General features: G+C 43.5%; 1 protein-coding gene across 1 annotated transcript in view; it reads right to left on the bottom strand.

The window, feature by feature from the left end:
- Nucleotides 1-23807, bottom strand: part of pdgfd (platelet derived growth factor d) — a 57921-nt gene extending 34114 nt beyond the window's left edge. The window contains exon 1 of the mRNA XM_069668605.1: nt 23520-23807. Within this exon, the coding sequence (XP_069524706.1) occupies nt 23520-23637 (118 nt within the window). The 5' untranslated portion in view covers nt 23638-23807. The remainder of the gene's footprint in view (nt 1-23519) is intronic.
- Between the last annotated feature and the right edge of the window lie 3217 nt (nt 23808-27024).

The following is a 27024-nucleotide window of genomic DNA, read 5'->3' as shown; positions in this document are numbered from 1 at the left end:
CTCTGCAAACTTAAAAGTCGATAATTTTAAGTAAATCACAAGAAAAACTGTCTCTTTTTTGGGTTATACTGCTGTAGTTAGCCGGAGTGTAGCCTGTGTGCAACTGACTATTTACAGTAAAACTGAGACTCACCAGAAACAGATGAACTGGGGATTTAATGTAAAACCAAGAAAAATAAAACCAAGAAAGACGGCGTTTATCTTGCTGAAACATATCTGGAGGGACGAATGTTCTCAAGTTGCTAACTGGACAGGAAAAGGAAGTCTTGGCTGGAAGTCCTCTATCGCTCACTGCTGGCTACAATGGCTACAAATGCCCATGAAGTTTGCTGTCACTTTCAGAGGCTATATTGTCATCAGACCACAGCCTATGGGTTCCCAGGTTAAATGGTGAAGGATTAAAAAGAACATGTTGCATGTATCGCTTACATTGGCATTTGCAACATCACATACTGTAATAGCACAAAAAGATAAGCTCTTAGCCACACAAGAGCATCAGTCTCATTAAATCATGTGTTTTACAGGACCCATGCTCCGTCATATAACACTTATCTCTTTCGAACTTGACAGAAAGTTAAAGTTCTGCAATCTCAGGAAATAAGATCATGCAACAAAAGAGCTGATAATATCACCGACTCTGACTCACACCCTGCATCCAAACACACACACGCAAGTACACGCAACGTCTGACACTCGCAATAAAGCCTTCAGCCTCCTGATCCGACACCTAAAGCGCCGTGACAATGATGCTGCGTGACTGTGTGACGTGTGTGTGTCGAGCGTGGGATCCATTAAAGTGAGCTTGCGGATATGCCAGGAAAAAGTTCTGTGTGCATTTGCATGGATGCATGTGTGCCAGGATGTATGTGGGTAAATTCTCACTAATTAAACTCGGCTCTCCCACCTCCAGTGCCAGGGTGTGATGTTCTTCATGTCTCCGAGATCTATTTCTGATCCAAGTGCCAATCACACTCTGATCATCCAGCGTGCACCGGAGACCGAGAACTAGTTCTGTGGGAAAAGTAATAACATCACAAGAAAATAACCGACGACGAAGACGAGATATTACATTTATGTTTCTCTTTTAATAATAAGTTGATTTTGTTGAAGTCACAGCTCTAAAAATATGCACCTCATATAAGAAATCATCCCTTTTTAATCCAAGTCTGACTTCTGTGCAAACCAGAAGCTACTTTTCTTGAGTGACAGTGTGCATATGATACTTTCTCACTCAGAGGCACACTCCCACAGGACATTACCTATAACAAGGCAACCCCATTTCCTACATCTGCCACCCCGTGTCTAACATATCCTGTCTGACTTTCATCTTCCCAAAATGAATTCTCATGCGCCCCAGCACTAGCTAACAGGACACACATAATACATTCACTTTCTGCTGTGAAAAAGTCCCCAGAGACGTGCGATGTTGCTGTTCTCATTCTTGGTGGCATCCCGACTTTCTGTCTAAAAAATAGGTGTTTTAAACAGTTACGGGTTGAGATTTAGTGTGCTTTTTTGAGGTTAAGACACTTTTTATTTAAAGAGATTCCACAAGTTTTATAACATGCAGATTATCTTTTCTGGCATCCCTGTTAAAGGAGTTGACATGATGCTAAATGTGTTTGCTGAGGAGAGATCTGTTTGTTTGATCTAAAGCGGCTGCCAGGAGCCTGTTAGCGTAGCTTAGCTTAGCTTAGCACAATGACTGGAAAGTGAGTAAAACAGCTAGGCTGACTGTCTAACAACAGGACTCCCTAAAAACACAGTGTTTAACTCGGGTGTGGTGCCTTACGTCCTGCGACAGAGAGTGTTGTGTGTCTGATGCGCTTTCTTGTCCGCTCGCAGTCCGCTCGTCTCGCTAGCAAAACAGTAACCCAAAAAGTTGTTTATTAACCTAAACGTTGCGTTATCTCCAAGATTAAACCAACAGGAGACCTCACCTCAAACAGTGCTAAAATATATTGACTTTTAGATCGACTAAATTATGTCCAACAACATACTCAGATGGGGATCTGTACTCTGATATCAATGTAGTACTTGCATCAATCGATGCCCAGCCCAAATGAGCTTACAGGGCAGTAAGCTTCCATGTAGCCTACATGCATAAGGTGCAATTCACTTTAAATTTGTTGACAAACTGCTGACATTGGCGTGAGAGCATTTAACCCACGTTATCATTAGACTCGGGTAACTTCATTCTTTATAGCTCCATGGGGCACGTGAGGCTTGTTCCAAAGGAAACCTGTTTACGTAAAGTTAGCTTGCTAACAGTTGACTGACAGTCACAGAGCTTCCATTGCACTGTTACGTCCTGCAAAGCCACGCCCATGCAAGTGAAATACCATGTTTTTAGGGAGTCCTGTCTAACAACATATAGCTACCAATGCTTTTTAGGCTCATAAATGAACACATTAACTCCCTCGGTTGCTTGTGTCTGATCAGAAATCGAAAATATGCTGTTGTTTTTTTACAGGGGCTTTGTGCTGGATTATTTCGCCTTTTGGCAGCATTAGCTGCCTGGGGTCTCCATTGGTTGCCTGTCAAATGAAGGCAAGTAAGTGGTTTCCCAAAATGATTAACTATTGCTTTAATTTTAAGAGGAATACTAAACTTCAAGTACACAGACAAGTCCATAGACATTTCAGTGACAGGAATAGGGAGTTGTTTGATCTAAAACGGCTGCCAGGAGCCTGTTAGCTTAGCTTCGCACAATGACTGGATAGAGAGGGAAACAGCTAAGACTCTGTTTAGAAAACAACTACCAATGCCTTTTAGGCTCACAAATTAACACACAAGATCCTTCGGTTGTTTGAAACCGAGGACTCAAAACATGTTGTTTTTTTTACAGGGGCTTTGTACTGGACTATTTCTTGGCTTTTTGGGAGCAGTAGCTGCCTGGAGTCTCCAGTGGTTGCCTGGCAAACGAATATGCTCAGTTACTGCTTTCATTTTAAGAGGAAAACTAAATTTCAAGTCCACAGACATTTCAGTGACAGGAATAGGACTTGAAAAAAACCCCAATCAATCTGTTTAAATTTGGCAGACAGGCTTCTGAAAAAGTCGCGGGACATTAAGACCACTTAATAAAGCAGTTGGCTTGCTGAGTATTAGCTTGTATGCAGGCCAACTTTATTCATATCAGGAGGCAGTTACAGGCTCAAACTCAAGTCATTTTAGGAGGATGTTAGGAGCTAATTTGAGTGTTGCATGAATGAAAACTGGAAAGAAGCTTTAGCGACTTTGCTCTACGGGCATATAAAACTCAAAAACTCTTTTTATTATTAATAATATTTATATATTTATTACAGAGCTTTTTGCTGCCATAACCGGCAATCTGCCTTCCTGTTTACTCACCTGTGTTTGGACACAGAGTGTAAAACATTGCCCATTAGCAGCAAAACTGCTGGTAAACACTGCGTGTGTCCTTCTGTGTGTGTTTGTGCATAAATGTGTTTGTGTTTATGTCATCGGTGGCTGACGTGTGTTCAGTGGGTTTGTGTGTGCACATCTGCTCGTCACTATAAATGGCTCTGTGTGTGTGTTTGTGTGTGTATTGGTTGTTGATGCAGGAGGCTGTACTCGCACCCTCAGAGAATTTCCACCCATGAGAAATAACCAGAGCCTTTTCCATCTGGCTAAATGTTAGCTCAAGGCCTCCGCGTGTGTGTCTGGGTGTGTGTGTGTACGTGTGTGTTTGCATCACTGTGCTGCTTATCAAAGCCTGTGCTGGCTCCGCTGTGCCACTCTCTCATGACAAATCAGCTTTAAATATTCTCCCTTGTTTCTCAGTCACACCCACACAGGCACAGAGGCATGAAACACACACACGCACACACACTGGAGGTGAACGCTGCATGCCGAGGGGTGTCAGCTTTGGTCAGCGTCGGCTTTCGCCCCACATTTCTCCTCCTCCTCCTCTTATTCACTTCTTCTGTTCCCTCCATCCCACACCATCATCTCCACCTTCTTTTCCTTCTGTTTGGGCCACGACAGAAACATTAAAGCTCTAATTTTCCTTCTTCTTTTGTTTACTCCAATGGGCGCCTGATATACATTCTCACCCTTTAAAGTATTTCAAACCTCGGTCACGCCTCAGGGACCGAGTCACAGCCGGGTCCCTGAGGCGTGACCGAGGTTGGACTCGGCCTCTGGGGCGTGAAATATTAATAGATTGAAAATGGTCAAAAACATAACGCATCGCTTCTGTTTCTCCCGTCCTCTTCCTCCATCTGATATCCTTTATCTTTTTTCTTTAAGATTATCATTTTTTTGCAGCCTTTTATAAAAACCAATTCACTGCCATCACTTTATTTATGCATGTGTTTTTCAGTCAGTGTAAAAGTGTGGGGAATAAGGATGCTAAAGCAGAGTGATTGCATGAAAAGCAGGGCAGAATGTAGAAACGTTAGCCAGGAGGGACCCTTCACTTATTCTCCAGTTTAACTATCAAAGTGATGATCAAGAGGGAAAGTACATGTTTGAAGAATGTCCGGTGCATTAGGCAGGCCACACAGGCATTCATCTGAGAGTTACATACGTGCCGAGAAAGCTGGGGTGTACATACACATGAATTATAGAGGACAGCATGCCTATATATAATTATAGAAAAAAGCACAGTACATGCATTATATGCTTTCAGTTGGACACAACATCGCTGCTGCATTAGTGTGATGGCTGCAGAGCTGTGGTCAGGGAAGTGGATTTCCATTTGAATTACTTTGGAAATGTGTTGGTGCCAAAGGTGACGATTTGGCACCCCACATTGCCTTGAATCATAATTCAATAATTAAAATATTTGAGAAGTTACTATAGAGGCCAACTTCTTACCCCCGATCTGGCTGTAGGCTTACATTAACATCGTACACGGGGCTATTTTCAAAAGCATGCCCCATAATGTGGCAGCCCAGGCGACTATATGCCTTGAGCCAGCCCTGATTACTGGTCTAACAATTTCATGCGATTTTTGTTAGTTTGGAGATTGTCTTCACCAAAAACGGTCCCACTTTAGAATTTGGCATTGAAGAGACTTAACCAGCAGTACATGTGCTTCTTGAAGATAGGGAAAACACACCTTAAAACAGCGTCTCTAAAGGCAAAATAAGCCGGTCCTGAATGGAAAACCGCTCGGCCTATATCCTGTTTTAGACCAATGCTGCAGGATGCACTATGGGAAGAAGGCAGTGTGATGCTTTGGGCAATGTTCTGCTTGGAAACCTTGGGTCCTGCCATTCATGTGGATGTTACTTTGACACGTACCACCAACCTAAACATTGTTGCAGACCAAGTACACCCCTTTAGGAAACAGTATTCCTGAATGGCAGTGGCCTGTTACAGCAGGATGATGCGCCCTGCCACGTTCAGGAATGTTTTCAGGAAAGAGTTCAAGGTGTTGACTTGGCCTCTAAATTCCCCAGATCTCAATCCAATCGAGCATCTCTGGGATGTGCTGGCAAACAAGTCCGATCCATGGAGGCCCCACCTCACAACTTACAGGACTTAAAGGATCTGCTGCTAACGTCTTGGTGCCAGATACCTCAGCACACCTTCAGAGGTCTAGTGGAGTCCATGCCTCGACGAGTCAGGTCCTAGACAATATTAGGCAGGTCATAATGTTATGGCTGATCGGTGTATGTCTTTCCACGTAAATAAAACCACGTGCCATCTACAGTATAATAAGGAAATATACACACTCTCTCTCCATTCCTCCCTCCCTCTCCAATTCTCTCTTACAGTCCCTTTGTCCCTTTCTCTTTGCATCCCTGTCCTCTATTCAGCTTGCCCCATACTCCAGCCACATAGGAGCTGTTGCACCCTCTGTGCGTGTATGGTGGGGTGGGTGAATGTTTTCAGAGTGAGAGTGTTAGGGTGCATGAGAAAGGCTGCATGTGTGCATGTGGCACATAACTCTGTTTAAGGATTTTGAGTATGTGAGTGTGAGAGTGTGTGTGCTCCTTTGAAGCCGACACAAAGGCATGTCCTGTGACACGGACAAAGGGGGGGTTATACAAACAGTCACAGACGTGACCAAAACGGTTTACTGACCTCACTCACTCTTCAAAATGACTTCACACAACTCAGCGCAAAGAAGTGAGAGAGGCAGAAAGACAAACAGAGAGAGACAGAAACAGAGAAGGACAAAGTGAAAGGGAAGAGATGAAGGACAGCGGGATGGATGAGAGCGAAACAGGGAGACAGTGATTGAGTGAGGTGGAGAAAGACAAAGAGAGAGGACGAGATTGAAAAGCAAACAGAGGGACAGAACAGATAAATAAAAGGGGAAAGACAGAGAACATTGCTGCAGCTACTGTACTGTGGAAAGGACAAGAAAAGTCCACAAAGCCCCAAGATACCTCCACACATCAAACACTGCATCGGCTACAACAAAGAGCATCTCTGAGTCACACTCAGACAGAGGAACCGATAATAAATGCTTTGTGTGCATCAGTGAAGTTATGTGCATGTTTGTGTGCCGGCGCTTTGTTGTGATGTGCGTCCGATTTGTGCAAATTCATCATTATTTTTTGCCTTTGTGATCTACTTCAAAGGCAAAAACAAAGACGAGAGAGACATCCCCCGGAAAAGCTGCGACTCGTAATGCATTTACATTTTTCTTTGGTGCTGGAGCTTTTTAAGCTGGTCTTACATCTTCACCAGCGAGCCTCGATGGCCCTTTTGGGGCTTTGATTAGCATTAGCATCCACTTAGCTTGTGCGAGTGCCTCTCAGCCATGTATGATTCAACACCTGTTTAGGGGGACAAATTAGACTAATGGGTACAAAGAAGAGGGACGAGCTGCACTCTGCCAACTTGGGTGGAAAATCAGGGTTTGAGATTTGAAAGGATAATGTCCATTTTTTTAAGGTCATTTAAATATTTTAGCACATTGAACTGTGAATACTTGCGCAAGCATATTGCGAGGATGATATGTGTTGTAAACAACTTAGGAATAGGTGATAAGCTGTGATTTACAACACACACAAACAGCTTTCACACTTTTCAAACTGCAGTTAAAGGCCGGATGTGCAAATTAAAGCCCTTAAACTAATACAACCTCCCTGTACTGCGATGTTTCCCATACATACATACAATGCTATATCTGGAGCATCTTTAATCAAGGTTTTATAACTGTGAAATATATTTCTTATCAGCTGACTATAGCGTTCCTCAACACATACACACACTAACGTCCATGAACGGAAACGGGGCACTGCTTTACTCGTGTTTCTCCGAGCTCATCTCTGTATCGCGCTAAGCTAACATCCCTATATTCTCCATGTCTTGTGCCATTCTACTTAGCATGCTCCCGCCCTCTGCTGTGATGTGCTCCTGCTTAACACCTTGGCTAAGCAAGCTGAATAATGCAGGGGGGACTAACACCTGCTGAGTCAGCGTTGAAGACAGGTCAGAGGAGGCACTACGGCAGGAGTGCTTTAGCAGTCATAACACCCAAATGCAGAGGTGGCACAAACCGGAGGATGCAGTGGTGATTGGACACAGAAATATTCATATTCACAGAGGCAGAGGAAAAGAGGAGGGAGGGAGAGCGTGCAGCACTACAGAGAAGGAAGCCTATCTGTGCAAAAAGGATCTCTCAGGGGATGAAATGCATAAACAATGGAGGTTAAAGCATGTTCCATGGTCGTAGAATATGCCTTTATAACAATGCGTCAGGGCCAAAGATGGCGGGAGGAGGGGGGCTAGCAGGGTCTAAAAAAGTTTCCCCCTAAACACAAACTTTAATTTATACATATAAATATATACAAAAAAACAAAGTGTGAGCAGCAAAACAGAGTGATGCAATTTGCAATTTGATTGGTTGCTTCATATCGTTGCAAGTCTGCATACATTTGATGGCAATCTAAATATCTGTGACTCTAGAAGTTTCTATTATGGAAGTTCCTACAAGTGTCAAATCAACTCAGGGAAACACAAGGTTTGTGCTGATTATGGGCCTTACTTTTGTTATCGCTAAGAAACGTGCGAGTAGATGGTGTCGGTGGCTACAATCACCGACCGCAAATTCCAACAATGAGGAAGCTAGGTGCTAACATGGTGGAGGAGAACGTGTTGTTCCAGTTGGAGGATAATGAGGACAATGTAGTTGTAGCCTATCAAACTTAGCATCGTAAGTTTAAAGTAAGCTATTTCTGTCATGTGCTGTGTGCCTCCAGCTAACGTTAGCTACAGCTGGCAGGCACTGCTAGGTAGCAGGAGTCGTGTGTTGGTGTATCCATTGCAGGGGTGTAGCGGATCACAAAACTCACGGTTGGGATCGATCAGCAAAAAAACCCAAACAGATATTTCTAATAATACCTTTTTCCCTCTTCAGCTAGCCACGACTGTCACTGTAAATCTTAACTACACAACGATTCAGGATGCACGGTGAAAGGTTAACGGTGTAACGTTAAGCGACCAATTGTTATCCATTCACCAGCTTTCATATTAAACGTTAGTACAAGTAGAAACGTGGAAGCTGTCTGATACAAAGCAGCCGGTGTACAGCGAAATATGGATACCTCGTATAGAAACATTAAAAGCAGACTAGCGAGTTTACAGTTATAGATCGGATCTCTGTGGCGCTGATGCCCTCCTAGCAGCATCTTTTCGTGCTGCTCTCAAGCTAGCGTTGCAGTAACTGCTAAATCCACTCATGTTGTGTTGTCTCTTTTCACTGTAACGCAGCATTGGGATTAAGCGGAAGTAAAACTGGATTTTACACCATGATTTTAAACTTTGCCTGGGTCCACGGATCACCTGCGTGCCGAACCGTGGGGTGTGATCCGTTTCACCACTCATCCATGGTAATGCTAGACAAATGTAGCCTGTGCTACAGTAGCTTTTGCTCACAGCTGAGGTTCGCGGTTATGTACTTCCTGTATGTGTTTGACCTGTTCATTCATTACCTACAGAGTTAATTGTGCTTGCGTTGTACATTTAGTAACGTTTATGTCAGCTATTTACCCAGGATAACTGATCGAGTTGAATCAATTATATTATTAGTTATCGGTTGTTGTGCCAAAAATCATTAGCATCTGCTTTAAATAATCCAGCCATCCATACAATTCCCTGGCACTGCTACTGGTCATGGATCACCAGAAAAGGTAGAATAGACCCAATTTATATCTGTCACTGTCTGCTTTACTTTACTAAAAACTTCTTTACCACTCAGATGCTGAAATACAGTATGTATAATAACATGTGTTCACAGGGATTAAAGACAAAAATGAACAAGTACAGCATCACAACCTTTCTGGCGCATGCCCACATACAAATTCGTGGATATAGTTTTTCATAACTGGAGGAATAAAGGAGGTGGAGTCAAAGCAAGAAATCAGACAGGAGGATCCGTCTTCATCTGAATGTCCTCGTTTGATCAAAAACATACTTGAAGGGAAAATTGACTGATAAAAAGACAGGCAGGAGAGCATTGAGAAAGAAGGAGAAGAAATACAGTAGGAGACAGAAATCCATGACTGCAGGAAGGAGGCTTTACGAGGGGAGAGAGAGCAGGTGGGTGTGGGAAGCTGTGGGAAGTTGTAAGGACAGATTGCGGGGAGTGTTTGAGGGAGGGGCGGGCTGGAGAGAAGCAGAGGATGAGGGATGAGAGGGGCTTGTCCCTGTGTAACCTCCTACACTGTGATGGAGTGTATTTACCAACACTTCATCAGCAATATCCTCCCTCTGTGTGTGTGCGCGTCTGCAGCTTGTGTGGCTTGAGGGATTGTTGCATAGCATTTGCATCTTATCCTCCTTGTTCCACACTGTATCTGTACTGTAATTCTTTGTTGTATATCTCTGGCTTAAGGTCGGATTAAAGAGCCGAGCTTTCTTTAAACTGGAGAAATGCCGGGAGATTCTTCGGATGTCTCAACTGCTGTCAATCAAACCTGCAAATGTCAAAAATAACAGCTCTGGCACAATCCCACCGCATGCATTTTATGGATTACTTAAGCTGCCTCTGCGGCCGCGTGTGTGTGCATTTAATGCGTCTGTTTCTACATTAATAGGATAATGTGTGTGTGTGTGCTTGTGGGAGAGTGTAAAAGGGTGTGTGTGTTTGTAAGGCTTGTTAGAGAAGCAGTTGGCTCCTGCTGACAGCTACTGCAGTCTGAACAGCAGGGCTGACGAGGACAATCAATTAGCCCTGCATTCGCGTACACACACACACACATCGATGTTCACGTAAAAGTGCACTGAATAAAACGCACAGCTACGGCTGTATACTGTAACGATATGTTATAAACTTTTAATGTAATAACAGCACACTAACTCTGTTTCCTCTCCATCGCCGTGACTTTATGTTTCAGCGTATAACTACATGAAAAATAGGCTCTGCGTGTGTCGTGTGTGTGTGTGTGTGTGTGTGTTCGAGCTAAGCCCCAGCTGTGGTAGCACAAGTTTATCAAATATCAGCCCTGATCCCTCTGAGGGCTGCTTGGACGCCGTTTGCTTGGATGTACGAGTGTGTGCGCGTGTTGCTCTGAGCGTCGTGTGTGATGCTGAGCAGATGCTGATGTTTTGACAGCCGTCCTGCTCTCGGTCTGCAGGCCTCGCATCAGCTGTCTGCGAGTGTGCGTTAGCATGCGTGTGTGTGAGTGTGCGGTGAGAGCGCAGGGTTAAGCAGTGGTCTGCCTGTCAGTGTGTTTCTGACCTTCTATCTACCACAGGGATCACTTATCCTGCTGCAGGCTCCACAGAAGCACATAACACCGTCCTCCTGCCATTTCTCTCCCCTTCTCCTTTTATATTCTGTCTTTTTTTTCTCATTTTTTTCCTCTTTGATATCCCTCTAACAATGCCTTCTCTTTTCGCTTGTGCTCCTATCCATGTCCCCTATCGCCGGTCCTCCCTAACTCTCTCCTCTCAGTATTTGTATTCTCTCCTCTACGCCTCTACCCTTCCTTCACTCTCTGCTGCTCCGATACCAAATTCTGAGAGTAAATGATGAAATGAAAACAGGAGAGGGGAAGCTAATGAAGACGAGAAGAGACAGAGAAAGAGGAAGAGAGATGGAGAGACAGCGGGAGAAATGCTGAAACACACAAATGGAGGATCAGAGAGAGAGAGAGGGAAATACGGGGAGAAACGCTGACAGTCGGAGAGGAAAAGATAAAAGTGTTTGACAGAGGAGGAAAAAAAAGATTCTTTTTCATTTGTGTCAGAGCGCCATTGTCAGAGTAACAAAGACGTAGCTCTCACAGAGCACTAGAGGATTTCTCTCTTTCTGCCGCTCCCTCACACACACACACACACACACACATAAAACACACAAAACGTAAATACACAGAGTGTTTATCTCTTTCCTTCAGCAGGGACGGATCTCCCGGGGTGAGAGCGGCTTCAGCTCTCATCATTCTGCAGTGTCATTTCTGACATTTGTCATGTTCTCACCCTCACTTAGCCCTGCTAGCATAAACCCCCCTGGCATCAAAACACTTTCTCAGAATCTGGAATTTCTCTCCCAGGGAAAACCTAGAGTGAGATCAGAGCTGGCGGATGCGAGGTCGGAGGTAGAGCTTATAAAAAAATAAAAAAGACATATGAACGGCAGCAGCAACTATTGAAGGCAACAGCAGTGAACACAACAGTCAATATAAAACTACTTCCTTATTGTGAAGGGTTCCTTGGATTTATACTGCAGTTAGGTGTGAGTGTAGCAGAGTGCTAGTGTTGTCGGCCTGATATAGAGCTAAACAAACTTCCACCATTTGTTAATCTTTCAGAAAAATCAAGATAAACATCTCTCCATGGGGATGCTGTCACTTCACTTGGAGTCAGGAAGATTTTTTGCTAAATGAATGAAGGAAAACATGAATAAAAATGAAGCTAATTGACTCGTTTAGCACTACTTCACTCAATTGCTATGATGCAAGCAGAGCCTAATTACTTCCTGTTAAACTAGTCCCTGAGGATTTCACTTAAGGACGTGAACATTTATTAAAAAGCAGCTCAGCTACAGTTGATTATTCTCCTTCTGGACAGATACAAATCTTAGTTTGCAAAGACAAATCGTCACAGGCTGACCCATGGTCCAAGTTACCGTCAATCCGCCAACCAGACAAACATGAGCTGTGTCCCAAACCATGGGCTGCAGCATTCCAAGGCCGCATTTGAAGGCTGATTGCGTCACAGCGACGCGTCGAAGGCTGTCCCAATTCGAAGTGTCATTCAGATGCGGCCAGCAAATGTGTCCTCCTTTCCCCCATAATGGCATTAGGTCCCCATAATAGCACAATAGGACTGAGATTGAAAATGACCATACTGGCCCTTTAAATGTAAAAGTTTTTGGTTTTAACTAAATTGAATAGCTAACGTTACACATGTTTAAAAAAACCAAAAGGGCCCTCGAATGAAATTATCTTTAAAATAATAGGTTAAGTTACATTATGTTAGTTATGATAAGTAGTTAGCCCGCTAGCAACCTGTTACCAGGCGACAGGAGCGGTGTTTGGTGATGCTAGGGTAAGGGGCGAGAACAGCTGGTGACCCAAACAGGAAATCCTCCTTAGACGAGACTGTCTCATTTTAGCTCGGCTTTAACGCTCTACGCAGGCTATGAATGCCACATCCTCCGTAGACCACTTCCTTTCAGAGGCTGCAGCCCGTGGGTTAGGACTGGAACACAGCTATGATTAGTTTGAATAAGTTGGAAAATTTTTGTAGTAAGACATTGGTCATGTTGATGATGTTAAATGTGGTTCGCAATTCAGCAAATAAGCACCTTGCCTTTTGATACAGCATAAAACATCCAGCCAACAGCAGCTTTTACATCAACAGTTTTCATAAAGCTTGTTATTATCCAACCTTAATCTCAATAACTCCCAAATAGCTGCACTAGACATCCTGTTAATTTCCCTCCATATCCCCTCCGAGATCCTGAGCCTGTTTCTATGCAACACCCTGCCTGAGGGGATTTCAATGTAATTAACACACCAGCTGCAACTGCAAAGGCATTGTTACACACCGGAGGTATAAATATGAGGTGTGGGCCGCTCTTTTACTATAGGCTGCCCTGGTGCTCGCAGTGGTCCCAACACCTTACTAAGAAAATTAATGTGGCTATTGCCTTTAATTTGTCACCCAGTGTTTGTAATTTGTTTTAGGAGTCACTTTGTATCAGGGCGGCATGATATTTATTGCAATATAAAAAATACAGTGTGTTTTCATGTACATATAAAGAAGTGCACATGTTATTTTAAGTTGGGGACTTTTAGGTTCATTAATCAGCGTGACCTCACGCTGTGTGTGCGCTGCAGGTGTAGGCGCACTCTGCGGCACGTCTGCTCTGCTGGAGTAAGAAGATGCTAGTGCTACAGTTGTGCCGATACAGATCAAGTATCTAGTATCGATATCGGCCTCCGATACTGTTTAAAATGTGTTATATCGGGTAACTGCGAGTATGTCAGTGAATGTACCGATCGGATACTACAGCAGATTAACCCCCAAAATCATCTGTTTTAAGGTAAATTATGGTCTGATGATAACAAACAACATCATGTTGATATCGGCCAACACTCAAGTAAGGTATCGATATCGGGAGGGGAAAAAAGTTATCTGATCATCTCTAGTTACTGCATTCAGCTTTGCCCACTCAAACACACACCGTTACTATACCTCTGCCTTTACACACAAAAAGATGAGCACTTTCCTCGTACATTTACTGTTAGCTTTGTTTATCAGGGACTGAGAGCGAACGCGGTAGGAGCTCAATAATCCAGCTAATCTACTCCCTTAAAACTCTGCACTCTCTTTTACGCGCTCTTATTTTCTCACCCGTGTTATCCCTCGTTCTTATTCATCAGTGTGTCTCTGCCTATCGGGGGGGGAGGCTCCCCGTGTGTGTTCACAAACTCCCTCCCTCTGTCCAAACTTTCCTCTCTTCTTCTCTGCTCTTCTTATCCCTTAATCTCTTGTTCTTTTTTCACTTTCGCTGCTTATTCAGCACGCTCCCTCCCTCCCACTCCCATTCCTCTCTGTTGTGATGCCATGCACCCTCTATCACTCTTTCACACCTCTCCTCTGTCTCTTTTCATATCCATCACTCTCTCTCTCTCTCGCTCACTTTGCCCCATGTTATCCCTCTCTCGCTCTCTCTCTCTCTCTCTCTCTCCACTCTCTCTCATTGGCTCTTTCGTTAACCTGTTTGTCAGCTCTTTTTCTTGAACTCGCATATTGGCAGACTCTCTCCTCCCCTCCTCCACTTCCTCCTCTTTCCGTTACCTTGTTCAACCCCTCATTTTCTCTTCAATTATAAGTTTCCACTTGTTTATTCTCCCACTTTTTTCCACTTCTGTTCATTAATTCTCCTTTCTCTGTCTCTTCTTATCTCACTACCATCCTCCCTAAAAACTCCTTCTTTATTCCCTTCATGTTCCTCATTTCATCTTCTCTTCTCTTTCATCCGCCGGCCTAATCACTTTCTTTCTTCTTCCCTGCATCTCTCTCATCCTGTCTCTCTGTCCATGCACCCTTCACCTCCCTTTTCCCCGCTACTCTGTTATCTGCGTCCACCGTGCCAGTCGGATGGCTCAGCTACAAGACTGACGACACTCCACGAGGACTAAACATCTGTCTCCCTTCCTTTCCTTTCAGCCCTGCTCTCTAATTCTCCTCTACAGTACACTGTGTCCCCAGCTCGGCTTAGTTTCTTAAGAGCATTATTGGCTTGTAAATTGAGTTAGCATAGCCAAAAGTAGACAGTACACATCAATGGAGACAAATGAGTCTGAAAAATCACAAAGTTTGCATTAAAAAGTGGCTGAAAACTGAAACTCGGCTCACTTTGTAGTGTGTTTACTTTCTTTCTTGTCACACCAGACTGACTTTTACTCGGGACTTGAACCCCAGTCTCCTGGGGCAAGTTTCCCCAATAATCGCCCCCAACTGCCACCCCAAGCAGACTTTCTTGGCCCTTCTACCAAATCACTGAGAGCTGTTACTGTGCGTGTCTAATATTGGAAGGAAAAGTGGAAGATTTCCCCTGTCAGTCGAGGGGTGTCGTGAAGCAGGAGATGACGTAAGAAGTACGCTGCGGAAGTACGAAGCAGCGTAGTGCTCCGGTTGCCCTTCCCTGCAAACTCGTGAACAATTTCAGTGTCGACCCTCACAGCTAGAAGCCCTTCCTTCTTCTTCAACCTCTGATGTTTTTAATCAGCCTATTAGGTGCTGCTCTTAAGCTCGTTAATGTGTCTGTGATACAAACGTCACCAGCCCGCCCACTCGCTTGCAGTCACACATCGGCTCACCCAGACTTCTTGTGGCCATTTCACTCGGAGGCTGGGTGAAAATTTGCAGCATGCACCACCAGGACAATGTCAGGAAATGTTTTGGAGTGCAGTGCATGTGTGAAAGGGGCTTATGACACCTCTACCTGACAAACAGCAAGCGAGCAAACTGCTGTGGAGTGTAGGAGATTGTCTTTATGGTGTCGCTTTCTCTTCACATGAATTACCATTATGCAAAACCTTGCAGAAAAGGAACCAGAGCAAGCGGTTTTTCAAACATGTGTCTCGGCCTGTTCCCTAACACGTAGGGTAGATTAGGACCATCTCACTGGTTACTAAACGATTACTAATTAAACCAAACTGATATTGATTGACCTTTCAGCAACAAGGCAAATAAGCATAAATGTCAAAGTATTGTTTCATGGTGCAAACACCAGCTAACATTTGCCACCATACGCAACTAGGCAACCTGCACATGGTGGATTAAAGCGAGTGATGATGTTACTGGAGTCGTAACATCCCTGTGAAAGAATCCAGCAACTTTCCTCTTGAGGATAGTCTGTATGTTTGGATAAGCTTGAGGAATTCATTGTTCTTTTAAACTTTCACTTTTAGGCCATGAGGTGAGGAAGCTTAATTATGTTTCCACTTCACCTCAGCGTGCATGTCTGACCCTCCCAGTCTGCAGAGCCAGATTCCTTCTTTAGCTCTCCCAGTGGTGAGGGCGCTGCATGTTGACAGAGTCCTGCTTGTGCCTTCCTTTTATGCTTAACCTTTGAACATAAAGTGAGATCAGATAATCTGCTGATGCTTGGCACTACACTCGACCCTCTCAGCCTCTCCAAAAATACCTTATCTCACCCCCCTCCTCCTCTCCTCTATCAGTCCCTCTTCCCTCCATCTCCTCTTTTATACTCCGTCCATTCGCTCGCCGTCGGCCTTACTATCTCTCCTTCCAAGCTGACAGGGCAGAAAAGTGGAGGGACAGGTCTTTTTTAACTTGGCATATCTCTCTCAACACACCTTCTCCCTGTCCCTCTCCTCCGTGCCCTCTAACTCCTCTAAGCTCCCCTCTAAACTTTCACTCCTCCCCTGCTGCCCTCTCCTCCTAGAATCTCAGCATAGCCACATATATGAGCCTACATCTATCTCCACTCAATTTCCAGGACATCATCTCTGTCTTTGCTTCTCTTTTTTTTTTGCACTCACTGAGACCGTCCAAGTGGTCACCACCCTATTTTCCCTGCGCAAGGGAGGAAAAGACTGTCTGCCAAATGTTTAGGGGTGGGGTAACTTTGGCACATGCGATTCTTGCACAAAAAGTGTGTGTGTGTGCATGTGCAGTGAAAGTGTTTATTAGGGGATACCCTTGAAAGGGAGATCCTGTAATTGTGTTTGTGTTTGAGTGTGTGTCAGACGAGGTGGGTGGGTGGGGAGAAGTTCCCTGTCCGGGTGTCCTGAGTGTGACTCATGATTTCCAGTGATACTCCTCCCTGCTGTCATCCCTGTGTTTAATCTGGTGACACAAAACATTTGGATCCCACATGTCTCTAAATCAGTCATGATGTTGCCGAGTGTCCTGGACTTCTGCTAATGCTGAAAGCTTTGTTCTTGTCTTTGTTCTCCTGCACCTCAAAGCACAGAGTAAGAAAACATTTTAGAGGTTTTTTTTAAAGACTTTACATTTTTTAAAATGCTACAAATTGGCTTATATTCAGATAATAACATTACTGTATATTTCGGTGTATAAGAAGCCCTTTTAATCCATTTTTTTGTCATCTAAAAGGGGGGCTGCATCCTACTGCTGCGACCAATTAACCGGTATAAAAGAGAGAGGTATTTTATTGCATTTTACACAGACGATGGCGCTACAATCTAGCTAAAGCTTTGTCACAGACATGCGCCGTCATGACAACCAGTGCAGCCCCTACCAACATGGCGAAAATCAGGTGGTAGGCTATAATTTCTGTGTGTATTTTGATTCATTTGTGTTTGAAAATAAATTGAAATAGTGTTGAAATAACTTGTATACTTGTTTCTATCAATAAAGAACTGAAGAAAACCTTTTTTCCCTTCTGGGATACCCCCAAAAAACAAAATGCTTCTTACATTTCAATGCAACTTTATGCAGACGATATTCTGGATTTTATGGTAAGACAGATTGTGTCATATGATCCAAAGATCCAAATCACTTACTGAATGATTCCTAGCATGCAAGGGCTTTAAAGTGCTTTAACAATCTTGAATGAGCTTTGAATCTCAACTTCTAAACCCACAAAAGAAAAAGTCGAAGTGCTTAAAGCCCCCCTCAAGTGAAAATCAAGTGTTTAACCTTGTAAACATGTCCATGTGGTGTTTCTCATGTGCTACAAGACATATCAGGGACAACATAAGCAGTCATCTCCATGGCTGGGCCTGTCTGCTTTTAAACTGCAGTGTACCAAGGACAGGCTGAACAACACGTTTTCAGATTGGCAGGTTTGAGACATCACAAACCTAAGGAGCCGATCCCGTTAATGGACGGGGTGACGCTATGCATATCATTATGTGTAACCTATGGCAACCACTTCGGTGATGCGCGAGCCAGCTGTAACCGTTATCGTGATTTTTGCAACCTCACTACTGACTACTAACGTTAACGTTACTATTGCTAATTACAGAATTTCAAGCTGGCTAAGTTTGCACTAAACGACAGCAGAGACGTGTTTTGTTTTCTAGACGGAGGGGACGGTTGGAAATGTGCATATGAAGGAGAAGGAGGAGATGCCTTGGGAGGATTTTTACAAGGTAATTAAATGTATTTTGAAGAAAAAACATATCAGACAATTTATTATTTCAAGCAGAGCATTTTAGTCTGGTCTGGTCTTTAAGTGCTCAGAAAAAATCATACATCTACACTTGGGTTTAACAACTGACAAGGGAAGTTGCATGATACTAACTGAACTAAAAACAGAAACTACATGGACCTTGAGGTGAGGTTTTGTAAAGATGCTTCTTCATGCTTCTCTATGAAAGAGGACATTTGCCTCTTTTGCTACACATTTTACATTGTGATACCCAGTCATTTTTGAGTGACTATTTCTGTGTGTGAGTTTGTTATCAGAGACAAGGCCACATAGAGTTCTCACACAGAGTCAAGACCGATGACATCACACTCACTGATATGACCAACGCTGTGAGTGTGGGAGCACCCATGTTTTGTCTGCATGTGCATATGTGAGTAGTACTGTGTTCCTACCTGTCTATTTCTGTGTCTGTTTTTCTAGTGAAAATAATATCTAAAGGGTTCTAAATGTCTGCTGCATTACAAAGGTCGACTAAAAGCATTATCCCTGAGCAGGCAGCTTTGTTCTGTGCGAGCGTGCCGCCTGTGACACTGTTTGCCACATTATATTTGCTCACAGAGCCAACAGGTAGAAGTGGCTTTTGATTAAAAGGAGATGAACAGATGGGGGGGAGATAAAGGCAGAAATGAGAAAGGGAGAGATTGAAAGAGGAGGATCTGGGGAGATGGACTGATATGTGGCAAGGCAGAGACTGATAAGACAGCACTGAGAGAGGAGGGCGACAGATAAGAGAGGAACTATTGGAATAAAGAAAAGGAGGAAGCAGGAAGGTATGCCAGGAGCCTTTATAGAAGATAATATGTTTCTTTCTCTCCATAGAAGTTATTTTCTGTGTTTAGCACAGAGGCCATGACGATTAAACACTGTATGTTTGCAGGCTCTGTTTCTCTAAAGAGTTGATCACACCACTGCAAGCATGGCCATTCTCTTCAAGCCACTTCTTAATGTTGTCATACTTTTAAGCGTAAGTGGTGCGTGTGTGAGAGTGTGAGTCGTATTGCATAACTAAAGCTAATCTTAAAGTCAACAGGGAGAAAAGGGAAACAGTGCAGATAAATCTCCAGCGTATTGCTTGCATTCCCTGGTACTCTCAATATAGTGACACACGTCCTTTTGACATCAGTGTGTAAGTGTGAAGATACAACAACAATGATTTTGAACATTTATAGAAGTCCAGACAGTCAGCAATCAATCATGTTCCCCAAGAACTTTAGTGTGTCGAGTATGTTCTTGTAAAACTCTGCGATGTGCTATTACATTATTCAAAATCGCGATAACTTTATGATGTGTGGTAAATAAACAAATACTACAGAGTGCATATTGGCTGAAACTCTGTGTGTGTTTACCGTCCGTTTGAACCGAACCCTGGTGCGTTTATCCAGACAGTCCGGTCGGTTCGTGGGTGGTGTGAAAGCAATCTTGAACTTTGGTGCGGACCAAACAAACAAACTCTGGTCTGCCTGAAAACGGGCGTCTCAGTTCGCTTTCGAGCAGACCAGAATCTTGTTGACTGCAGGTGAGAAAGAAAGAAAGAAAGATCCGAACCAAATATAGAAAGTGCATGGTGGGTTGTTAACGGATGCTGACACTTGCAGAGACAGCTGCCAGGCAGCAAGATGAGTAGAGGACAGACGTGTGGGAGCGACAAGGAAACAGAAATATGGGCTGACCAAACAATTTCCCGAATGCTTGTAAAAAGAAAAAAATCCGACATTAAAGCCTGCGATTGTGTTGAGTGTGCTCGCTCTCTTAGTTTACTTTTCCCACGTGGAAATTCTGACCAATCAGAAAGCAGTTTCCTCGCGCATCAAAACTTTTGGTCCGCTAGTAAAAGCTGCCGTGTGAACACAAACCAAACTTGAGACAAAATGCAACATTGTAACAATTTGGTCTTTGATTCGGATCAAACAAACAGACTTTTTAGCGACCTAAATTGACGCCTATTAATATGAGAGTAGCTCATAGCTAGCTTGGGCTGCAACTGATCGCATCATAATAGCGTAAAAGTATGGCCATTATACCCAGGGCTCCATCCAATAGGTAAAATTTAGCATGCTTAAGGAGAAAGCATAGCTTGTTTAAATGAAAAAAAAAAATCGTATTCATGCGATAAATTCAGACTTTAACGATGTTTTTATTGTGAATACTCTATTGTGAAATTGCAATTTATTGTGCAGCCCTGTAATAACAATGCCTCCGACCAAGGTTTGAAAAAAATTGAGATTAACTAAGAATACTTCATTAAAAAAATAATTGATACTGTATCATGAGACACATACTTGGTCCAAATATGAGACAGGGTTTGTTTCCTTTGAAAAACATCTGAAAAAGTGGGAACGTCATATATTCGGGGTCTAGACTTTTAAATGCCAATAAACGTTTACAACAGTAGACGTGTACCCCTCATGACTGAGGCCAGCCGTCACTTACAGTGCCAGGGGGATGAAAGATGCAGAGACACGGCGATTGTCCGGAACAAAAGGGTCGGCCAAGTTAACCAACAACTGAGGCGGAGTTATGATGTCAATTTTAAGGTAACGGTTATCAATGCAGCAGAGTCATTAAGCAACTGTCAAGCAGCCAGGAAATATGGTGTCACAGAGTGTAGACGGCGTGAAGACGGCGAGCCCAAACAAATTACAATTGATGTTGTTTTACTAGTGAGGGTGATGATAGTTTACCACTGTGTCAGCAACGACTACTGTGTGCTTGTTTCTGTCTGTGCCTGCACACACATGTACATATTTCCCTGCCCTCAAGTGCTGCTAACACACACACACACACACACAATAGTCTGTGAAAATACGTTTTATTCTATCTGGGTCATCTCTTCTCTTCAGCTTCATGATTAGTCGTTCAGGGCAAGAGGCCAAACAGTGTTTACTTTGTTCTATGTGTTTACATGTGTCTTTTTCTGTTTCCCTTACTACCAATACACTCCGCCCCCCTCGTCCCACCCTCGCCACAATCTCTTTAATACACACTTTAATGGCAGGCGAAAAAGTAACGAGCAAGCCGCTGAACAAACACGGGAGAAAAAACCTCGGGGGGAATTCCTTGCAGTGAGCTAAGACACACACACGTATGATGATGGTTGAATGTTGCAGAGGCCCTACATGTTTGAATTGAAGGTCTAATCTTCCACATGCAGCGTATTGAAGAGCTTTTAAAAGCCTGCGCAACATCTAACAACCTGTCCGTCTCGGCAGCAGCTATCACAGGGAAGTGTAGTCTTTGTGCTCGGAAAGATCATCAAGAGATCAAAGAGTTCACTTTGATAACGGCATAATCTGATTTGATATTAACAGAGCGTTGAGACGGCCTGACAGCTCTGTCAGAGCATCTGCAGTGAGTGACTGCTCCCCTCCCCTTGTGACAGTGTTCAAAAAAAAGTTACGCAACCTTCAAAGCTCGATGACATGATCCGAAATTGCGCAACTCTTTATACTTTTAAGGCTGCAACCTAAAGTTATACCACAAAGGTGTTAACCAGCGAATGTCTGGGGGCATTTTCTGGGAACTAATCATTTCTTGACAACATCGCCGGGTGTTCCCATAGTTTGGATTAATTTGACAGATGGCAAGTGTAGACAACTCAGGGATATGTGCAACACAGAGACTGTTTATTCCTTTTATTCAGATTTAACCGCATCGATTAACCTCAAGTATGTGTTTATAATAAAAAATTCTTCATTCAAGGCCTGCTGCAGCTTTGAAACACACACTGAGGAGCACACGCGCTCCAACGCTGAAGTGATAAAGGAGAGCGTGAGGTGAAGTGCATATTTTTTAATCAGGATCTCAAACATGTAGAAAATGAAGACAGAAACATGTCGCTTTGTGAATGTTCCCAGAGTGGTAAACTGCACATTACTGAAAAAGATAATAGTGCGTTTGTATAAATAAGATCCATGTGTCTCTGTTAGTAACAGCTACAGAGGGGATTTTCTGCAGAACAAGCTGTTAGAACATGTCATAAAACTCCACTTTCCAAGGCATTACAAAAGCATGTTGGTGCTTCTTCTGATCATTCATGCTTAATACTTTTTTTTTCTCACATTCAGCGAGACTTTGTATCCTGTCCTGCAGGTATTTTCAATCAAATCAAGTTACTGCAGCTGTCCTCCTCTTCCAGCCTGAGCTTTTATTTTGAAACAAGCCCTGTCTTTTCCCCACCTGTCTGTCTTCTCTGTCACTCTGTGAGGTGGCTTTTATGACACCCTACATCATTTTTATAGGCTCTTGTTGCGACTGAACAAGACCCAGCGACTGTTGAGCTTCTGACAGGTCGCAACCCTGCACTCAAAACCTGCGGATGCCGCACACTCAGGTTAAAATAACAAAACTCCTTTGTTTACTCATCTAAGTGTGTTTGAGTCTGCTGCTTTAGCACACGCACGCCAGGTTTGGTTTATAAAAGGATTCATCAGGAACAGTTACAGGTGGTGACAGAAAATAATTTGACGGGGATCAAATGCCACAGAAATGTAGGAGTGTAGACTTTGAGTCACGGTCAGCCTCCCCTTCCATGTTTTTCTTTTGTTATAAACACACACACACACACACACACACACACACACACACACACACATACACACACACACCGGAGTGAGAGGTGAAACAGGCTTGAGGGGCAGTCGTCCAGGTTAGAACCTAATACAGTGGTATTTTCATGTTTCTCTGCCAAAAGCAACCCTGCAGCTGTATGTGTGTGTGTGTGTGTGTGTGTGCATGTGTGTGTGTATAATCAAAGGTACTCCTGCACGGTGACTTTAGCCTCAGGGCCAAATGAAAAGTAAGCACGGCGCACCTGTAGGAAGCGAGACAGGCAAGAGGCTCAGGGAATCTGAAGACTTCAGATTCGATGAAGTAGCTGTTACTGTGATAGAAGTCCTACGAGCAAACAGTTGTCAGAGACTTATTCAGTTTTCAAAATATGAGAAAGTGGAGCAGCTTTGTCATCCTGCAGACTTCTCTACACAGCTTCCTTTAACCTGTTAACTTGTCTCCTTTCTGTCTCCACTCTGCTGCTGCCTTCTCTCTCTCTCTCTCTCTCTCTCTCTTCCACAAGCTGTACATCAGTGGGTCAACAGGTCACTCGCTACAACCAGCCATGCCAGTCATCTGTCACACTGACAAACAAATGATGTCTATTTGCAAGTAAATTTCTTACTAATCATCTCTAATGAGTTTCACAGCTAAGAGAGGACAGAAAGTAGATCCAAAGATGCATTAAAGGCACTGCAATATCTAAACGTTATAACCTACAGGCCAATACGGATTAATTCATAAGCTACAGCAAATACACCGTTTAATATTTTAAAAAGTAATTATGATTAAGTAGATGTTCCTACAAGCTTGTAAATGTATTCTATAGAGCCTTTCAGCACTGATGAAACAAGCAACTTAAACAGCAGCAGCTGTGAGTGAAATAATAAAGCCATCTCACCGTCTCTCCTGATGTTGCCCCTCAACACTTTGGCGGTGGAGACCTGCGCCCTTCCGACCCCGGTAATAGTCCCCAACAGTAAAACTATCCACATCTGGAGAAACACCGGTCCACTCATGGTGATGACAAACTCGTTCGAGCGTAAGAAAAGATGTTAAATGGTGTTCTCTTCTATGTCCTAGGGTATTAAAAAAAGATTAAGTAATATACCTCGCGATCGAGAAAGTTTAAGCCAGATCTAACTTTCCATTCAGCAACTTCCAGCTCTGCGTAATCTCCCTCCTCCTCTGCCACTTGTTGACTCCTCTGCCTGACGCCTGGCGCACACGCTGTCCCGTCCTGTGCCAAAATGCCCCCCCAAAAACTCCAGGTTCCTTCTTCTGAAAGTTACGCGCCCGCAGACGCCAGAGAGCGAAAACTCAACGCAACAGTGAAGTGCACGTGGAGGGTAATATAGCTCCGTTCACGGCCAGACATGAGTTTACAGGCGCCGAACGTCTTATCTGGGTGCTGCAAATGAATTCAGTTCAGTCACTCAGAAATATCCCGCATAGTTTTCTGGTTTCTGTATGGCGCGTCTGAGCTGTGAAAGTCTGCGCGTCAAAGTTTGCCAACTGGTGCGCGCGCATGGAACGTGTGTGTGTGTGTGTGTGTGTGTGTGTGTGTGTGTGTGTGTGTGTGCATTGGGGCGGAAGGTAAGAGACAGACAGAGAGGAGAAATACACTTTTGAGGGAGAAAACTTTTAGAATCATATTTATTATTACCATAGCCTTTGTTTTATTTTGAAACCTATCTATCTATCTATCTATCTATCTATCTATCTATCTATCTATTATTTTATAGTATTTTACAGCCCATTTTCTCCTTGGAGGTGGTAATCAAATGTGTCACAGTGGGACTATTTTTCAGAGGAATACAAAGGGAGGGTCACCACTTCCAGGCACAGGAGAGTAAATATAGCATGAGCTAACTCAAGAGAGGGGAAGTCTCTTCAGTTAAGCCCTTTGGTGGTTGGCATTACACTAGGGAGAGCTAAGGAAACAGCTGACGTGAGTTCACTTGAAGTTACCAAACGACACCGTCCCCGTGTTTGTTCCCACATTCTGTGATGTAATCTTTACGTCACTCACTGGTTAAAACAGGCTGTCACAACTCGTCTAACACAACACAGACGGCGTGATTGCATTTGTTGAGAATTTCTAATAAATAAATCCAGGAATCGTTCAGTAGGCGGTTTTGTGCGCACCGAAGACGTCCTATTTGTCACTTTACATTTCAGAGAGCTTCGGCTTGTTGTGGCCAGATGTACTGCCCTAAAGCCACGCTCACACGTGTGTTCTATCCATCTGCCCTTTCACTTTCCTTCTCACTCACTGCCTGGTCACACATTTACCGTCAGCATCTCCCCGTCCTTCACTCCCGTTCCTCGTCACCCGTGTCCGAGCAGAGCGCACCATCACATCTCAAGTGTAATTTTAGGCTTTATGGGATGAACTTGCCAACCTGGTGGATTCCTGCTGAGTCATCACAAAGCCTCTCCATTACCCGGGCAATTGGCTAATGAGTAATGCAGCACCTTTTTTAAACGTCGAACCACTTAGGGAATGATATAGGTTATTAATAGAGAGGGGAAATTAATTAGAATTAAAAGCTATTAGACTTCCCGTGCAGCTGAGCTTCAAAGGCATTCTGCACACGGGGAGTGAATGTGTAAGTGCATTGAAACATCGCCACACACAAGGAGTGAGCCGTGCATGATACGCGCTAACACCCCAGGGCTTTAATTACAGGGAAACATGGCGATATCTGGACATCAACATGCACATGTTAAAAACAATAACTGGCATTAACGGAGGAGAGAAATAACAAGGACGTTCATTAATGCTGCTTGATTTGTGCATTATTACCATTCAGTGGATTACAATGCAGTCAGGAGCAGATATAATCTTTCCTGTGTTTTCAGCTTCCATGTGTCCAAAGCGTGTGTCTGCTTGAATGACCCAGCGTGTCTGGCCTGAAGCGGCTCACGGTGCACAGACGCACTGTAAAGCAGCCTTTATGTCTAATGCGTGTCTGTGTCTGTGGGGGCGACAGGCTTGCTCCGAGGCAGATACATGAACCACTAAATTAAAAGGTGCCGGTTTAATCCTCAGCACTAATAGACCTGTCTCAGCCGCTGAAGGGGCCTCGAGCAAAACTCTGCCCACTGCTGTGTGTGGTGCAAGGACACTTCAGCCTTTGAAAAAATACCATGTTATTCAGCTGACAGGAGGAGATGCATACCTAGAGTTCTCTATTTGTTAACCCTGATGATCCTTTCAGAGGCAGACTGATACACCAGATGTCTCATTTGATTGCAATACCCCAAATGGGAGGTAGGGGGGGCTATGTTGGGTTGTGGATGGCTTAAAGGCTGTATTTTAAGTTTACTTGTATGTTAAAGGTTCATAAGAGAGGATTGCTTCTTTGGAGTAATTGTACAGTTTTCAGAAAAAATGTCTGACTTTGTGAAATCACTCATAACTGTTGGTAGTTTATCTATCAACTGTCATATTTTTTTAGCGCTGTTGCCTCACCTCTAGGAGGTTCCTGGTTCGGACAAAGTGAGCCTTTCTGTGTGGAGTTTGCATGTTCTCCCCCGTGCATGCATGGTTTACTCCGGCTTCCTCCCACAGTCCAAAGACATGCTCGTTGGGTTAATTGGTGATTCTTAATCTTAAAAGGTTTTCTGTTTCTATGAGTCAGCCCTGTGATTGACTGGCGATCAGTCCAATGACAGCTGGGATAGGCTCCAGCCCCCCCGCAACCCTGAACAGGATGAATGTTACAGAAAAGGGCTGGATGTCCCTTCTTTTGTCATTATGCCTTTGCTCTTTGCTACGACTCTACTTTTTAGTATTTCCATGAGAGTGCAGATTGCTGTGCACAATTAAGTGAAATTACAATCAAGATGATATAAATGCCTCAAATCCCACAATGACTAGAGGGTTATTTTTTTAATGTGCTCTAGTTTATGCAGCAGATAGTTTTGGTAAAATTTCCCACAAAGCCTCATATCAAAGGGAGCGGCAGAATTACAACAGACTGTAACATCTAAGTGTCCTTGTTACTCACTTGCTACCTTACAGAATCCACTAACAACAATCGTCATGGACGACACATTCTGAAGAAAATAGGTCCAATGAAAACTGTTCTTAGAATACATGAAACACTATCTCATTCACAGTTCATATTTTTACCTAATTTTCTGTCAGAATTTACAGACGCAGATTAAACAAAACCTGGAAAATGAAACTAAAAGAATCATCAAACCTGAGATGTAAGTGTTTATTTAGCTGAATATCCCTTTAACGTATTGTTGGTTTGTTTTTTTAATTTAGGAATGCATGAAGGTACTGTTTATACTTTTCTTGTTGTTTCTGGTAGTGCATGAGGTGTTCTCTGCACACAATCATGCCAATTCATGCTACAGTAAAGCATTACCAAAGACTGTAGAGGAACAAG

Source organism: Semicossyphus pulcher, unplaced genomic scaffold (genome assembly GCF_022749685.1).
Source record: "Semicossyphus pulcher isolate SPU_LCO1_2020_fin unplaced genomic scaffold, fSemPul1.0.p SCAF_19, whole genome shotgun sequence".
NCBI lineage: Eukaryota > Metazoa > Chordata > Actinopteri > Labriformes > Labridae > Semicossyphus > Semicossyphus pulcher.
Note: the sequence above shows the minus strand (reverse complement) of the source record. Positions and strands in the feature narration are given on the sequence as shown.